Source organism: Bos javanicus, chromosome 8 (genome assembly GCF_032452875.1).
Source record: "Bos javanicus breed banteng chromosome 8, ARS-OSU_banteng_1.0, whole genome shotgun sequence".
NCBI classification, from domain to species: Eukaryota; Metazoa; Chordata; class Mammalia; order Artiodactyla; family Bovidae; genus Bos; species Bos javanicus.
The window spans coordinates 76,047,111-76,059,960 of record NC_083875.1 but is presented as its reverse complement, the minus strand read 5'-3'; the positions used below and the strand labels follow the sequence as shown (position 1 = coordinate 76,059,960).

Below are 12,850 nucleotides of genomic sequence, written 5' to 3'. Positions count from 1 at the left end.
GGTAGTAAAGTGCAGTGTTAACTATTGGACTGCCAGGGAATTCCCAAGAATTACTTTTTTTTTTCTTAATGCCTTTCTAAATTTTTAATTGGCAGAAATACTACAAAAGTAAACCTCAAAAATTCAGTAACTTGGGTTTTTTTTTTTTTTAGAAAAATGGTTTTGAGTGAAAAAAGCAGCTGGAAAAGAATTTTCTCTGTAGCTGACTAATTTTAGTGTTTGAAAGTTGGTTCTTTTAAAATTCTGTTAAATGAAATCGTTAAAAAAACTGTGGCTAAAAATGTAACTTAAAAGTTTTCATTTAGGTAAGTACAGAGTTCTCTTCAGAACTGGTTTTTTTGGAGTTGATAGCAAAGCTCTTTTGCTTTTTGACCGCAAGGCTGTGTTTAAGCCTGTATTCTGGAAGTTTGCACTGCTTCCTGTTCTTCCAGTTTCTGTTATGCTGTAACTTCATCTCAAGGGAAAAAAAATTCAAAAAAGAAAATTTAAATGAGTCACATGGCTAATGAAAATGAACAGGACTTTATTTAGGTCATTTGGCCAAAGGAATGGGACCTTTATGCTATTTAATTTGGTACTTATTTACTTTATGGGAACACATTATATACACTTAAGAGGTCTAAATGCAGAGTCCTTTTGTTTTTTTAGTTAATCAGTATTTCTGTAACCATAGTGATTGAGAACTTTTATCTGTTTGCACCAGGTTTTGGCATTAAATCTTTAACAATTGTATTTGCTTTTCCAGGCAACAGCTGAACAGATGCGTCTTGCTCAAGTGATCTTTGATAAAAATGATTCAGAGTTTGAAGCTAAAGTTAAACAGGTATGTTTCTGGCAAAGGATACTGTTATTTTTGTAATCTATTTTACTGTGCTTTAAAAGGTAATTTCACTAGAGATTCTTATTTTAAATTACGTTTTTTGCTTAGTTGCAAATAATTGGATTTTGAACCAGTGATTAAATACCTGTATTGGTGGCTGCTGCTGCTACAGCTGCTAAGTCACTTCAGTCGTGTCCGACTCTGTGTGACCCCATAGACGGCAGCCCACCAGGCTCCCCCGTCCCTGGGATTCTCCAGGCAAGAACACTGGAGTGGGTTGCCATTTCCTTCTCCAGTGTGTGAAAGTGAAAAGTGAAAGTGAAGTGGCTCAGTCAGGTCCCACTCTTAGCGACCCCATGGACTGCAGCCTACCAGGCTCCTCTCCTCTAAACCATGAGATTTTCCAGGCAAGAGTATTGGAGTGGGGTGCCTAGAATGAAGCAATTTTAGCAGGAGAACCTTTCTGAGTAAGTGTTACGTGTGAACAATGAGCATTTGTGAAAGCAGGCGGACATTGTATATACTTGTGCATAGAGAGTACATTTAGTATTTGACAAATTTTCAGAAAATTTTGTTTGATGTTAAGGAAGAGCTGAATTGCCTTTTCACATATTGTGATGATTCCAACCATAGATTGGAAAAGTTATTAAATTTTAGGGTGATGTCTTCATTTAGAATTTCAGTGAGATAACATTAATTTCATGCTATTCTTTTTTGATAAGAGTTTCTTTCCATCCAAGATTCTAGAAACCAAGCTATAACCCTTACCTTACCTTGGTAGACGTCTCCCAATAATCCTGTAATTCCTTTCAATAATTCCTTATAAGTCCCTTGGTGAACCTTTTACTCTGTTCTTACCTAAGTTGCTGTCATCAGACTTAAAGTGATATTTTTGGAAAGCCATAGAAAGGATTTCTTAAAAAGTCATAGAACCCATTCACTGGAGTGAGGTTTATGAATTACTTGAGACATGCTTCTACATATTTATCTGAAGAGCATGGCAGAGACACAAACAAGAGCACTGGTACAGTTCAGAGCTTTAAGTTTTAACGATGGTTCTCTCTTTTACTAATCCAGTCACTGGGGGAATTTCAACAGTAACTGTGCATCTTAATAACTGCATGTGATGGGTGTTGGGCCACTATAGATTCTTGATAAAACTCTAACCTCATTAGTAGACATCCAAAGACTGAAGCAATGGAAAGCTATAGAGTGTATACAGCCTTGCTGGGTAACACAGGAAGGAAATCAGATGGAATGGGGTGGTGTAAAGAGCTGTATTTAGGAGATCAGGAGACCTACCTTTTTGATAGGCTAATTGTTTTATGACCACAGAGAAATCATTTCAGATATTGGGGTCAAAGTATTTTGAAATGCAGCTGATATTGGTACATATTGAAATAGTTAAATGTAGTTAAACAAACAGATATTTAGATCGTACATTTGCTCACTAATAATTGAGAAACCTATATTGTGCCTAATCTGTGGTTGTTCCTTGTGTTAAACATATTAAATAGCTTAGTATCTCTTGTAGGGAGTCCATCAAGGAGATTTATTTAATTTCAAACAATAGTACTCTAGATAGCTGCCAAATTCTAATTGTGAGACCTTAGAGTGTTATAGGGCTTCTCTGGTGGCTCAGGCAGTAAAGAATCCATCTGCAATGCAGGAGAATTGGGTTCGCTCTCTGGGTTGGGAAGATCCCCTGGAGAAGGGCATGGCAACACTCCAGTATTCTTGCCTGGAGAATTCTATGGACAGAGGAGCCTGGTAGGCTCAGTCCAGGGGGTTGCAAAGAGTCGGACACGACTGAGTGACTTTCACTAAAGTGTTATAAATTATTTTGTATGTGGAATGTTCTAAACCAAGCAGTGATAGCCCATGTAGGGAATGTTGTCAGAGACTGCTAGACTATTGTACAATGCAAGCAGTTGGACTGGATGTTTGGCAGTTGTGGCCATATACTCATACTTGGTCTTTGGGAGGGCTTCTCTGATGGCTTATACTGCAAAGATTCTGCCAGCAGTGTGGGAAACCCAGGTTCGATCCCTGGGTCAGGAAGATCCCCTGGAGAAGGCAACAGCAACCCACTCCAGTATTTTTTGAAGTATATATAGTCCCGCTTAACATTTGAGCAGTTTAGAAACTTGGGAATCCCAGGCCTGTGAACTAGTTTGAGCAGTCATAAAACTGATCCTGAATGTTCTGAGAATGTTGGTATGTATGTATGTATATGCTGCTGATTAAGAATCTGATGCTTGGTCAGCTTGGAGGAAGGTTGATTTGTAGCTTGACTTTGCCAGTTTTGGTGGAAAGACATGGAGTCACCAAAAAAGCAGGTAAACCTGATATTAGATTGTACACTCGGAGTCTGGAAGAGGCCATCTTCATATGGAAGGATTGCATAATCTTTGTCTTTATATAGTAGAATCTTAAAATTAATATCAAGTGCCAATTTTGGGTTCCCCTAATCATTTTCTTATAATTTCAACAGCTTATGGAGGTGACAGGAAAAAATCAGGATGAATGCATAGTGGCTCTCCATGACTGTAATGGAGATGTCAACAAAGCTATCAACGTATTGCTGGAGGGGAATTCAGACACTGTAAGTATTATTAATTGATTTGCATTGCTAAACTTTGTCTCTAGTTTCATATTGCATTTTCAGCTTTACCTTACTTGGTGGAGGTAGAGGGAATTATGGGTGCCATTCCATATGTATTTTAGAACCAGAAAGAACACTAACGAGAAATGTCTGTTTGTTATATATGTATGGTTTCTTCATGACGTTGTAGAATCTGAAGACTCTAAAGAGAACTTGGTCATCTAGTCCGGCCTTACACAGTTGCCAAAATTCTCTGAGCCTGTGGACATTTCACTACCTGAAAAACTTCTGGCTCCACTGCTTATGTTCCTTCATCTCAATCATCACCTCTCTCTACTCCTTATATCTCTAGGTTAACAGAAAATCAGGATTTGCTGTTATATCTATTTGCTTATGTGTCGACACTTTTTCATGACAGCCTGACAGCTATATAAAATAAGAAAAAAAAATTTTTTTAAGCTTTGTAAAGTTTGAGGAATGCACATAGCACACTGAAGCTCCTCCCTTTGTATTTTAGAAAGGGTGCTGCTAAAGCCACACCAGAGGCAGGTGTCAGTTCTGATCTTTTGATTTCTAAATAGAAATTACACAGTATTTCATTTGTATTTTTTCATTGAGGAAATAAATTTCAGAGCAGATTAAAACAGTCATTCACCTAAGTGGAGTATAAAGATGAGCACATCAAAAAGTGCCTTCCTTATTGTTTAGGTTTAATCAGGTTCTCATTTTTACAGGTAGACTTTGTTAGGCATAGGCTGTATTAAAATGAACTACTGTGACAAGCTCAAAACTGAAATGAATATCTTTTTATTTAATAGGAAAGCAGGTGGAATGAAATTTATAATTATAAACATCAGATAATTGGGAAAATACTTCATTATTTGAGTATAGCAGTATCTGGCTAAAATTCTGTGCAAGATAACACTGGTCCAACATGATAAAACTACCAAATACGTCAGTTTGTCAGGAAAATGCATGATGTTAAGTGAGGAAATCAAATTTTGAAGAGTTCTTATTTGCTAACACTTAGGCATGTATTTGGAGAAGGCAATGGCACCCCACTCCAGTACTCTTGCCTGGAGAATCCCATGGACGGAGGAGCCTGGTAGGCTGCAGTCCCTGGGGTCGCTAAGAGTTGGACCTGACTGAGCGACTTCACTTTCACTTTTCACTTTCATGCATTGGAGAAGGAAATGGCAACCCACTCCAGTGTTCTTGCCTGGAGAATCCCAGGGAGGGCGGAGCCTGGTGGGCTGCTGTCTATGGGGTCGCACAGAGTCGGACACGACTGAAGCAACTTAGCAGCAGCAGCAACAGCAGTAGCAGGCATGTATTTGCCGGATTTTATAACATATGGGGAATGGTTGGCCCATTGCTAATGAATGCAGTGTAGAATGGGTCTCATTTTTTAAAATGACCTGAAGGACTGAATTGCTCTTATTTATTTATTTTTTTCAAAAAAAAAGCACTGAATAAATGAAATATTTCCAGATTGTTAATTTGAGGGGCCTGTTTTCTTTTATATGGTAGAGATAGGCCTGGATGCTGTTTTCTCTTGCCTTTCCTTTAGCTCCCACAGATTCATCATTCATTTTCTGTGGTGGCTGGGTTAATCTTTTAAGTCTTAAATGAACATCCAGTTCTATCTCAATAAAGAGTTTCAACTTTCCTTTTCTCATTTGGAACTGAACTCAAAGGAGGTGGTTCTGGGCTGAAAGTTATAAAAGTCTCTTTGATTACCTCTAGAACTTAGAAATCACACAGTTGGGGGGTAGATCTGCCATGTTGTTTTCTTAAAAGATTGGAAGCTTGCGAATTAGGGCCTGAACACAGACACGACAAAAGACCTTTGCCTGTTTGGAGGTGAGAGGGCTATAGGGGAAATGGAGAGGCAGAGGGAAAGTCCTTTTGAAACCCTGGTTTGTTTAGGATCATTCTGTGGTCCATCCTTCATCCTGTTTGCCTTGTTCTTACTTTGTTGTCTGCAGCAGCCATGGGTAACCAGCTGTAAGGAGTATCTTCCCCTGCCTGTGGTAGATTATTTGGAGTGGGCAGTTAGAGAATGTGAACATAGTAGGCTTGATTGGTAGGAGCAGGAACTGTTCAAAATAAACTGTGAAAGCAAACAAATCTTATCCTATTGGCTAATCTTGTTCTGTAACAAGGCCTTCTGAAAGAAAATGGTTACTTTGAAAAAATAGTGGAATTGTCTTCACTATTTGTAGGGGTGCATTTGTCTATCTAATAGAGTAGTTGTCAAAGGAAACCACTGAACAGAATCTTAAGTACTGAACTTTTCCTTTCATTAAAGTGCTGTTTTGTTTGTGTGACAAAATAGTTTTGAAGTTTAAGTCACTTGCATTAGTGTGCTTAAAAAATATATATATATATATATGTTTGTATTTCTTATATGTATGTATGTATGGTGCGTGCTCAGTTGTGTCCAGCACTTTGTGATCCTACGGGCTGTAGCCTGCCAGGCTTTTCTGTCCATGGGATTTTCCAGGCAAGAATACTGGATTGGGTTGCCATTTCCCTCTCCAGGGGAAGTTTCCGACCCAGGGATTGAACCTGCCTCTCCTGTGTTGCCTGCATTGGCAGGGGGATTCTTTCCACTGAGCCACTTGGGAAACCTGTTTGTATTGTTTAGTTCTTGGCAAATATAAAGGGGTAGGAGAGTGATTTTGAATGAACTGGTCTAGACAGCTGCTTTTCTGATTGCTAAATATGGTATTTTGGAAGACAGTTTCTGTTAACATTTCTTCAAATCTATTATACAGGTAGCAAAATATAGATGACAAAGGTTGCCAGAAGTTCTGTTGAAAATCTTTTGTAATTATTTGGTTTTCTTTGAAAGCCTGTGTGCATGCATGTAGACTGTTTTGCAAAATGTGCAGTTGTATTCCCTTTAGGATTCACTGTGGTGTTAGTCCATTTGCCCCTTAAAAGTTCCTTGCCCTGCTTTCCTCCCCATGTAAGTTCTCGTTAGTTTTTGATCACAAGCCAAGACTTGCTTAGGGGTATCCTTTGCTGAATGAAAATAGGGTAAGATGTTACTGTCTCTCAAACGTATTATATAGAAATCTTACATATTTGTCATGTTTATTCATATCAGCGAACATAATAGATGGAGTTTATATGTTGTGGAATTTCTTTTCTGGAATAAATAAGCTTTATTGTTTTTGTCAATTAAAAAACAATGCAGAACAATAAAAAGGTAAATCATCTTAAAAGGCCCTCACTTGGATAACTACTACTTTTTCCAGCAATACACAGCTCCTATTTGAGCTTAAAAATGTAATCCTATTTTATACAGTTTGCTGATAGCTTGTGTCGCTTATATATTATGGCTCTCTTTCTATGAACACGTGGATTACTCGTTAACTAGCTATGTATTTCTCACTTTATGAATGTTCTAGAGCAGGTAGTCTTTTAAGCTAAATATTTGGGAAATTTTCCATCCTTCTGTTCTGTGGTTCATTGTCTGCATATAAATGTTTGTACAATTATCAGATTATTTTCTCTGAATAAAAACCAAAAAATAGAATTACTGGGCCAGAAGTTTTGAACCAATATAAAATTTGGACACTATTGCCAGGTAGGCTTTCTGGAAGGTTAGAATGGATGGATGTTCATCAGAACTGAGAATACCTGATTATTCTACCATAACTATTGGCTGTTGATTTCTTTAAAAATTTATCAAAGCTTAGAGGTGGAAAATGACTCGTTTTAATTTGTATTTTTTTCCACATCCAATCATTTTATGCACTTAGGTTTTTTGGATAACAATTTTTTTTTTAAGTTTAAAATAGTTATTGCTTAGTTTGAAATTGAATCACTTCAAATCCCTTGTGAGTAAATTATGGAAAAATAAATAGAAACGAATGGGTCAGTTTTGGGATCTCCCAGCAACATCCTGATGGATATCCTAATACTCATATCTGTAGGAACATAGTGTTTCGTTCTTTTCATCACGATTTTTCTGCAAATGATTTGATTTGTGGGAGAAAGGAGGTTACATAAATCATTTAACTTCTCATTAGAACAGGTCTTTGGGGGCTGAAATTTTCCGTATTTAAAAACTAACCTCAAATTTGTCAACCACTAAATTCTTTAAGATGGTTATCTTAGACAATGAATAGGGAAAATTGTATTCCTGAGATTTTAGGGTAAAATCTTACAGTCTTTGAACTAGTTCTATATATTAATAGGTGTTTGGCCAACTACTGAGGTAGGTGGGGATGGTATAGAGTGGGAGCTTGGGGAAATAACATTTGCTTTATTCTTATCAGTATAGGAAAAGGCTCTGTCGTGGGACAACATACAGTATGTTGTCAGTTAAGCTAGTGATGTAATCTTTTGTGCTCTCCAAGCAGTAGGAACCTAGCAAGAGATTTGCTGTCTTTGTCATCAGAAAGTACAGTATGTTTATGGAGAAGAATTAGAATGGTAGGCATGCAAGGTGTGAGATAGGGGTAATTAGGTTCAAAAGATAAATGCACATACCCTTGATGATTGTACACAGTTTAAGTGACAGCTCTGAATAAATGCTCTTATTTTCGGTAGACTTCATGGGAGACTGTAGGAGGGAAGAAGAAGAATTTTGGAAAAGAAAGTTCAGAAAACAAAGAGAATAGAGAGAAAAGAAGTGAGAGAGAAGTGAGCCGTGGACGTGGAAACAACAACCGGAAAGTAAGAGGTGGCAATCGTGGGAGAGAGTGTAAGTACAGACCTTTTAGCCTCAGCTTTGCTTTATGAAAATTTTCATGCATACTAAAAAGCTGTGAGAATGATTCAATGAATGCCCATAAATCCATTTCCTTAATGCAATATTTGTTAATATAAGTAACACTTAGCTACAACTGAGTAGTTTGTTAGAAACCCAGCTAATGCAGTTTCATATTAGCACTGACCTGGGCTGTAGGTAGTTCTGTTGTGTCTTAAGACTGCCTCCTCTAATCTAGTGCATCTCCTAATTTTAAAGAAGGGTTTTTTTGTTGGCTGATAGATAAAGCTATTTATTCTTCCCTACTTATGGATATTCATGGTATTTGCAGAGTTTAAGAGGAAAGTTGTTGAATAGGAAGATTTTTCTCAATACCTTCCATTCAACTCAGGTTTTGGCATCATTCACCCAGAACAACACTACCTTCTGTGCAGGCATACCAAAGTAGCTAAATTATGGATGAATAGAATATAAATATTTAACATGTCTGCTTACAAACTTTCGCTAGTTTATTTATTCCACAGATGTTTATCGAGTGTCTACAATGTAGAAGATATTCTTAAAGGTGTACAGCAATGAAGAATACAGAAATCTTTGCCCTTCTAAGACTTTTTAAAAATATATATACTTTTATTTATGTATTTATTAGGCTGTGCTGGGTCCTAGTTGTGGCATGCCAGATCTTTAGTTGCAGGCATGTGGGATCTAGTTCCCTGACCAGGGATTGAATCTGGGGCCCCTGCATTGGGAGCACAGAATCTTAGCCACTGGACCACAGGAAAGCCCCTGCCCTTCTAAGACTTTGCAGGGAGGTAGTGTGAGATGTGGAGAAGGTGATGGCACCCCACTCTGGTACTCTTGCCTGGAAAATCCCATTGACAGAGGGGCCTGTTGGGCTGCAGTCCATGGGGTCGCTCAGAGTCGGACACGACCGGGCGACTTCACTTTATTTTTTCACTTTCATGCATTGGAGAAGGAAATGGCAACCCACTCCAGTGTTCTTGCCTGGAGAATCCCAGGGACGGGGGAGCCTGGTGGGCTGTCGTCTATGGGGTAGCACAGAGTTGGACACGACTGAAGCGACTTAGCAGCAGCAGTGTGAGATGTAATAATAAAAAAGAAGAGTAACATTTTATGTTAATATGACAGTATTTTAATGGCATTATGTAGAAATTATGTTCTGGGGAAAAACAAAGGGAGAGAGATGGGAATTACAAATAGGGGTTTGACAAATTTAGAGAGTAGCCATGGAAAGCCTCACTAACAGCTTGCAGAGTTAAGCCCTGAAAGAGGGGAGCAAGCTGTGCCAGTATTGTTCATAAAGATTCTATATTATATAGAGTCACTAATGCCAATATAGGAACGAGGAGAAGAAAAGACTGTGTTAACAGTTAACTTCCCCAAGAACTCAGTATTCCCTTGGTATTGCAGTTGGCTAGTCTTTGCCTTTCCAGGCTTTGAACTTGACCAGTGAGCAAATTTTCTTGCATATCGTTGCATAACAAAGGTAATTTTTTGGAAGTAAACTTAACCTTATGTGATGGAAAGTCCAAACAAAAAAAAAAGTAGTATGTCATTTTGATTTCTTTTTGAATTTTCACCTACAAATTAAGCAAGTTCTGCTGTCAGTTTTTTGAGCCACTCTGGCTTGGTTTTGTTTATCATATTTTCCAAACCCTTTGGTTAAATTTTAACCTTTTTTAAAACACCTTTTTGTTGTTGTTGTTGAGGGGCAGGAGGAGTCTTTTTGTCCTTGTCTTTAGTAGCTGTTTGCTCTTTTTCACTTTAGTTAGAGGTGAAGAGAACGGAATTGATTGCAATCAAGGGGACAAGCCTTCAGATCGAGGCAAGCGAGCTCGTGGTAGAGGTAAGAGAATGAGGAGGAAGGAGACACTTGTGATAGGGAGAAGGAGGCAGGCTGTTCATATGCTCAGTTCACTGAGGGCAGTGTACTGTGAAAGAACGGTTGATGTGAAATCTTTTGATTCATTTACTGATGCCTATAAGTGAAATGTTTGAATTATATAATTTTGAGGAACCCTATTGGTTGTTTTCAGATGAGCTGAGAAAGGCCCTTTGTGTGAATAATTTAAAATTTGAACCTCTGACCAAAAAGTTATTAAGTTCTCCTGTGTTGGACTTTAACAGATGTGTTTTACCCATATGGTAATAGTTTTAAAATCATTTGCCCATTGATTACCCCCATCCAGTGTTTTCTGTTAGTGATCATTTCTTTGCATTTATTAATTTGGGATGTCATTAAGCCACTTCAAGAATGTAGTTCCACATATTTAGAGTTGTAACTGAATTTTCTTAGGGCTCTAAAAATCAAGATACATAATGTAATAGGAATATCTTGTTTTGGTTCAGTAAAGCTACCTGAATTGACCGATATTTTGTTTGATCCATTGTTCCACTCAGTTGTGACTGTTCTCCAAATGTGCATTTTACAGTGGCAGAATTTCTTTTAATCAGAAATATTAGGGATAGAAATTAATGTAGGTATACTGCATATGCTATGAATTCCCTTGGCTATTCATCCAGTTATCATTTACTAAATTTCTACTATCTGGGCCAAAAGTAAATAATTTTCAGAGATCAGAAAAGGGCAGAATTATACTAATTTGTTGGGCACAGTGAAAAGAAGGTTGTGCTTTAAAAACAGATTTCAATTGTAATTCCCTTTTCTAGATTTTTTCTTATTTCAAGCACAGAGAAAAATGGAGAGAGTAAATGAACCCCGAGGCCCTTCATGTTTAGTCAGTAATGTTTAAGGATTTTAGCCATATATGCTCTATATATCTCTACCTTTCTTGTCTGTAGAAATATTTAAAGTAGATTTTTGTGGATATTTTATCATATATTATTGTGGTAAGCACCTCTAAAAAATGTATGTGATTTTATATGTAACCATGATGCTGTTTTCACACTTAAAAATATTATCTAATAATCTGTACACAAAGTTTCCTGATTATTTTAAAAATGACTTTGTAATTGATTTATTTTTCTTAAAAAAGTTTTTTTATTTGGCAGTATCAGGTCTTATTTGAGAGCAAGGGGGATCTTTCTTTGCAGTGTGTGGGCTTCCCTCTCTAATTGTGGTGCTCTGACTCCAGAGTGCTCAGCCTCAGTAGTTAACGTGATGCGAGTTTAGCTGCCTTATCACATGTTGCACAACCAGTGCTTCAAAAGTTGAACAAATTGGGCTCTGAAGTTTTGCCTCATGCTCCATACTCACTGACCTCTCGCCAATCGACTACCACTTCTTCAAGCACCTCGACAACTTTTTGCAGGGAAAATGCTTCCACAATCAACACGAGGCAGAAAATGATTCCCAAGAGTTCATCAAATTCTGAAACACGGATTTTTACGCTACAGTAATAAATTTATTTCTCATGGCAAAAACATGTTGACTGTAATAGTTCCTATTGTGATTAATAAAGATGTGTTTGAGCCTAGTTACAGTGATTTAAAATTCATGGTCTAAAACCACAATTACTTTTCTACCAACCTAATAGTTACTGGATTACACAATATACACAGAAGTGCTCAGGGTATGGTTTTGACATTTTATTTTAAAACAAAAAAACAGCAGAATTTTGTAGAGTGTTTACCCAGAGTCCCCAAACTTTTTAATATTTTGCTGCATTTGCATTGTCATTTTCTCTCTATGTACATACTATTTTTTTTCCTGAAACCATTGTGTGTGCATTTCAAACATAATGCCATTTTACCCCTAAATATTTCAGTGTGTAAACTCCTAAGAAAAAAGATACTGCTTATAGAACTACCTTAAAATTATAAAATCAGGAAATTACTGTTGTTACAATCTATTTGGCCTTATTCAAAACTTTCCAGTTATCCTGCTAATGTCCTTAGTAGCAAGCAAATATTCTGGTCCAGTATCCAGCCAAGATCACACACAGCTTTTATTTCCCATGTCTGTTTACTGTTCAATCTAGAACAGTTTATCTGTCTGGAATAGTCTTCCTTTGTCTTTCATGGCCTTGATGACACTTTGGAGCATCTCTTTTGTAAAAAGACCTTCATTAACAATCTGAGAAGTTTCCTTATGATTAGATTCATGTTACTGGTTTTTGGTAGGAATGCCACAGAATGATATAGCTATCTTTCTCAGTACATCATATTAGAGGGTACACGATACAGATTTATCTCATTACTAGTGATGTTAGCTTTGATTACTTAAGGAAAGTGGTTTCTGCCAAGTTTCTCCTTTGTAAAGTTACTCCTTCCTTCCTTGTAATTAATACATATTTTTTTCAGGGGAGTGCTCTGAGACTGTAAATGACCATTTTCCCATCAGACTTTTCTTCACTGGTATTAGAATCCATTAATTTTTTCCTGAAATAATTATTGTGGCACATTTATAATCAGACTTTTTTGCTAAAGAAAAGCTAATATATGAGACATGATGATAGACTCTGTGATTTCTTCCTCTTTGAATTCCTGGGGCATTTGCTGTTGTCATTTGACTCATTTATGCCACTTTACAGTTGGGGAAGATTATTCCTATCTTTCTGTAGATGAAGCCTGAACCAGGGACAACTTGCCTGAGTCCTAAGTCTCTGAGTGAAATAATCCCCAGAGATGCCCTGTTGGGCTGAACTGGTCTCTGGGCAGGTGGCCAGCTCATCGTCAACACAGCAGCCATCTTTATCATTGAACCAGCTCTGAAAAT

General features: G+C 37.4%; 1 protein-coding gene across 5 annotated transcripts in view; it reads left to right on the top strand.

Moving 5' to 3' along the window:
- The window catches only part of UBAP2 (ubiquitin associated protein 2), a 119,337-nt gene that overhangs the window by 54,189 nt on the left and 52,298 nt on the right, over window positions 1–12,850 (top strand). For 4 of the 5 annotated variants that reach the window (XM_061425945.1, XM_061425943.1, XM_061425942.1 and 1 more), the window contains exons 3-6: window positions 746–823; window positions 3,315–3,425; window positions 7,992–8,145; window positions 9,941–10,018. In XM_061425945.1, the coding sequence (XP_061281929.1) occupies window positions 746–823; window positions 3,315–3,425; window positions 7,992–8,145; window positions 9,941–10,018 (421 nt within the window). Of the gene's footprint in view, window positions 1–280; window positions 306–745; window positions 824–3,314; window positions 3,426–7,991; window positions 8,146–9,940; window positions 10,019–12,850 lie in introns of those variants that run through there. The other variant, XM_061425947.1, reaches the window with a different exon arrangement.